At 56.3% G+C, this 5000-nt stretch overlaps 1 protein-coding gene across 1 annotated transcript in view; it reads right to left on the bottom strand.

Moving 5' to 3' along the window:
* Positions 1-1767, bottom strand: part of LOC143290742 (uncharacterized) — a 67961-nt gene extending 66194 nt beyond the window's left edge. Inside the window, exon 1 of the mRNA XM_076600257.1 lies at positions 1612-1767. Coding sequence (XP_076456372.1) covers positions 1612-1745 — 134 coding nt within the window. The 5' untranslated portion in view covers positions 1746-1767. The remainder of the gene's footprint in view (positions 1-1611) is intronic.
* Between the last annotated feature and the right edge of the window lie 3233 nt (positions 1768-5000).

Below are 5000 nucleotides of genomic sequence, written 5' to 3'. Positions count from 1 at the left end.
GGGAGGGGGTGGGATGAGAGAGGGGGGGGGATGAGAGAAGGGGGATGGGGTGGGATGAGAGAAGGGAGGGGGGGTGAGAGAAGGGAGAGGGGGGGAGGGTGAGAGAAGGGGGAGGGTGGGATGAGAGAAGGGTGAAGGGGTGGGATGAGAGAGGGGGGGGATGAGAGAGAAGGGGGAGGGGGTGGGATGAGAGAGGGGGGGCGCGGGGGGGGGGGAGAGAATGAGGAGGGGGGTGAGAGGAGGGGGGGGTTGAGAGAAGGGAGAGGGGGGATGAGAGAAGAGGAGAGGGGGGGGGATGAGAGAAGGAGGAGGGGGGGTGAGAGAAGAGGGAGGGGGGGTGGGGAGGTTACAGGAAAGGGGTGGAGGTGTGTGTGTGTGAGGGGGGGGGGGGTAAGAGGGATGGGAGGGGGGGGGGCGGTGTGCATCATCTGTGTACTTCCGAACCAGATCAACTTGTCTGTCTCCTTGAAAAAGTTAAGTGAGCTGCTCTCTCTCCCTCTCTCTCCCTCCCCTCCCCCGATTGCATCAAAATAAATCGTTAGAATCAGTGGCTTTGGCCTGTAACGAATGAATTTTTTTTTTCTCATGTTCACATTATCTCTTCAGTTGTTTCCGTTCACAACATGCCAAGCGACGACACACTTCATTTCCTGTTGGTATGAGTGAGTGGGTGGGTGGGTTGGTGGGGTGGTGGGTGCGTTGTTCTAGCAACCGCATTTTCAATTCCGGTGGGTTTTGTTTTTTTCAGAGCTGTGTGAGACGAAGAAATATTGGGGACAGAACGCAGTGCGAAATAATGGAGGAGGAGGGGGAGGGCGGGGGGGGGGGGGGAGGGCAGCTGAAGAAGATGATGATCAAACAGAAAGCAGCTCTGTACAAGTCCAGACGATCTTCTCCTGGCCTGGGCAAAGCTAATGCTCCGATCTCGAGTCGGGGCAGCGGTTCTATAACTAAACTAGCCACCGATCAAAATGGCGGTGCGTTCTCTGGCACCGTCCAACACTCCCGCCTCATTTCCAAATCAAGATGGCGGCGGGTGGAGTGAGGGTCAGAGACTCACGGAAACTGGAGGGAGGGAGGGAGTGGAGGGGGACGGGAGAGGTTGGTGGGGGTGTAGGGGAGGGGGGAGGAGGGGGGGGCAGACGATGAGGGTCCTGCCTTTTTTTGCTTTAACTCCCGACATACCTACCCTCTTCACGGCTCACCTCCCACCCCAAACCCACACCCCCCCCACACACACCCATGATGGTGGTTGTGGTAGTGGAAAAAGGGTTGGAAGAAGGTGGAGGATGTGGGTGGGTGGGTGTGTGGGTGGGGGGGGGGAGGGTTGAGGTCTCATTAAGCTTTGTTGGGAGGACGGGTAGTGGAGGTGGTGGTGGGGTTTGGTTCGTTGTGGTGGGTGTGGATTAGGTTGGTGGGGGAGAGGGAGGAGGGAAGGGGGAGGGGGAGAGGGAGTTGAGTGTGGGGGTGGAAGTGGGGAGGGAGGAAGAGGTCAAGGTGGTGGGTTTGAAAAAAAAAAAAAAAAAAACCCACACAGGAACAAGCAACAACAAAATCAAATCAAATCAAATCAAAATTAAACAAAAAGAAAAGAAGCGAGGCGGCACTCACCTGATCACTTCCTGCTCCTTCTCCTCCTCCTCGCGCTGCCTGCGGAGCACGTCCTCTATGACTTTGCGCTCCTCCTCCGTCAGGTGACTGAGGTCGGGCATCGGGGGTAGGGAAGGGCGCCTTGAGGCCGACATGGTCACTGTCCTCACCGTCCCTCTTCACCACCACCACCCCTCTGTCCTCCTCCTCCTCCTACCCCTCCACAACAACACCCACCCTACCTCACGGATGAGCAACAACAACAACGACGACGACGACGACGACGATGATGATGACGGCTGCTGCTATTACTGCTACTACTACTACTGCTGCTGCTGCTGCTGCCGCTGCTGCTGCTGCGGCTTGTGGTGACAATGAAGGCTGGATCCCAATCGCTGTGCTGTGGCGAATGGTGGTGACGCTGCTCGGAGTAGTCGTGCTGTTGCGGCGACAGCGGTTTGGGCACAGACGTCGGCACTGGAGCGGCTGGAGGAGGCCCCAGTGCTCGGCGCATGGCTGTCAGGGCTGGGGTCCGGGCCCGTTAGGGTTCAAATCCATGTCTTGAGAGGGCACCTAGAGGGGGGGGGGGGGGAGCGCGGCGGCAGGGTGGGCGGCGGCGGCGGTAGCAACTATCCGAGACCAATGCAGTGTGGAACGGCGGCCATTGTGGCAAAAGAAGCTGGCTGACTAGGAGAGAGAGAGGGGGGACAAGCGGCGACAGCGCAGCCAGTAGGCGCTCTGCATAATCATCCAGGCAGGGGACGCTATCCACCAATCACCTCCCCGCCTCGTCATGACGTCATTGTGCACTGTGTCGGCAACACGGCATGCTCGCCAGTCACCTATCGATTTTTTTTCTCTCTCTGGTCGCTCTTGCTCTGTCTCCCTTCTCTCTCTCTCTCTCTCTCTCTCTCTGTGTCTCCCTGTCTGTCTGTCTCTCTCTTTTTCTTTCTCTGTCTCTCGCTCGCACTGCTGCTTGTCCCAGCTCAGTCGTACCGTGCTGCAAAGCTGCCGTGCTGTGCTGTGCCGTGCTGTGCCGTGCTGTGCTGTGCTGTAGTGTAGTGTGCTGTGCTGTAGTGTAGTGTGCTGTGCCGTGCTGCGCTGTGCTGTGCTGTGCCGTGCTGTGCTGTAGTGTAGTGTGCTGTGCCGTGCTGTGCTGTGCTGTAGTGTGCTGTGCTGTGCCGTGCTGTGCTGTGCTGTAGTGTGCTGTGCTGTGCTGTGCTGTGCTGTGCTGTAGGGTGCTGTGCTGTAGGGTGCTGTGCCGTGCTGTGCTGTTCTGTACTGTAGGGTGCTGTGCTGTGCTGTGCTGTGCTGTAGGGTGCTGTGCTGTAGTGTAGTGTGCTGTGCCGTGCTGTGCTGTTCTGTACTGTAGGGTGCTGTGCTGTGCTGTAGGGTGCTGTGCTGTGCTGTAGTGTAGGGTGCTGTGCTGTGCTGTAGGGTGCTGTGCTGTGCTGTTCTGTACTGTAGGGTGCTGTGCTGTGCTGTAGGGTGCTGTGCTGTGCTGTAGTGTAGGGTGCTGTGCTGTGCTGTAGGGTGCTGTGCTGTGCTGTAGTGTAGTGTGCTGTGCCGTGCTGTGCTGTGCTGTAGTGTGCTGTGCCGTGCTGTGCTGTGCTGTAGTGTGCTGTGCCGTGCTGTGCCGTGCTGTGCTGTGCTGTGCTGTAGTGTAGTGTGCTGTGCTGTGCTGTGCTGTGCCGTGCTGTGCTGTGCTGTGCTGTGCTGTGCTGTGCCGTGCTGTGCTGTGCTGTGCTGTGCTGTAGTGTAGTGTGCTGTGCTGTGCTGTGCTGTAGTGTAGTGTGCTGTGCTGTGCTGTGCTGTGCTGTAGTGTAGTGTGCTGTGCTGTGCTGTGCTGTAGTGTAGTGTGCTGTTCTGTAGTGTAGTGTGCTGTGCTGTGCTGTGCTGTGCTGTAGTGTAGTGTGCTGTGCTGTGCTGTGCTGTAGTGTAGTGTGCTGTTCTGTAGTGTAGTGTGCTGTGCTGTGCTGTGCTGTGCCGTGCTGTGCTGTAGTGAAGTGTGCTGTTCTGTAGTGTAGTGTGCTGTGCTGTGCTGTGCTGTAGTGTAGTGTGCTGTGCCGTGCTGTGCTGTGCTGTAGTGTGCTGTGCTGTGCCGTGCTGTGCTGTGCTGTAGTGTGCTGTGCCGTGCTGTGCTGTGCTGTAGTGTGCTGTGCTGTGCCGTGCTGTGCTGTGCTGTAGTGTGATGTGCTGTGCCGTGCCGTGCTGTGCCGTGCTGTGCTGTGCTGTGCCGTGCTGTGCTGTGCTGTGCTGTAGTGTAGTGTGCTGTGCCGTGCTGTAGTGTGCTGTGCTGTGCCGTGCTGTGCTGTGCTGTAGTGTGCTGTGCTGTGCTGTGCCGTGCTGTGCTGTGCTGTAGTGAAGTGTGCTGTTCTGTAGTGTAGTGTGCTGTGCTGTGCTGTAGTGTGCTGTGCTGTGCCGTGCTATAGTGTAGTGTGCTGTGCTGTGCTGTGCCGAGCTGTGCGGTGCTGTGCTGTGCTAGGGTGCTGTGCTGTGCTGTAGGGTGCTGTGCCGTGCCGTGCTGTGCTGTGCTGTAGTGTAGTGTGCTGTGCTGTACTGTGCAATACTGTGCTATGCTGAACTGTGCTGTGCTGTTGTGCTGTGTTGTATTGTGCTGTGTCTTGCTGTGCTGTGTTGTGGTATGCCATGACGAACTGTGCAGTGCTGTGCTGTACTGTGCTGTGTTGTGCTATACTGTGCTGTGTCTTGCTGTGCTGTGTTGTGGTATGCCATGCCGAACCGTGCAGTGCTGTGCTGAATTGTGCTGTGTTGTATTGTGCTGAATTGTGCTGTGTTGTGCTGTGTCATGCTGTGCTGTATTGTGCAGTGCTGTGCTGTGTCTTGCTGTGCTGTGTTGTGCTATATTTTGCTGTGCTGTGCTGTGCTGTGTCTTGCTGTGCTGTGTTGTGGTATGCCATACCGAACTGTGCTGCACTGTGCTGTGTACTGCTGTCCTGTGCTGTATCCTGCTGTCCTGTGCTGTATTGTGCTGTACTGTGCTGTGTCTTGCTCTGCTGTGTTGGGCTGTGTTGTGCTGTATTCTGCTGAGCTGTGTTGTATTGTGCTGTGCTGTGGTGTGTCTTGCTGTGCTGTATTGTGCTGCGCTGTGCTGTACTGCGCTGTGTCTTGTTGTGCTGTCCTGTTCTGTGTGGTGCTGTAGGTGCTGTTGTTGTTTTTACTGTGTTGTATTATGCTGTGTTGTGCCGTATTTTGATGTGTTGTGCTTTGCTTTGACTGTGCTGTATTGGGCAGTGTTGTGCTATATTCTGCTGTGCTGTGTTGTATTGTGCTGTGCTGTGGTGTATCTTGCTGTGCTGTATTGTGCTGTGCTGTGTCTTGCTGTGCTGTATTATGCTGTGTTGTGCCGTATTTTGATGTGTTGTGCTTAGCTTTGACTGTGCTGTATT

This window comes from Babylonia areolata, chromosome 16 (genome assembly GCF_041734735.1).
Source record: "Babylonia areolata isolate BAREFJ2019XMU chromosome 16, ASM4173473v1, whole genome shotgun sequence".
NCBI lineage: Eukaryota > Metazoa > Mollusca > Gastropoda > Neogastropoda > Buccinidae > Babylonia > Babylonia areolata.
This window is presented reverse-complemented; position numbering and strand designations above follow the sequence as displayed.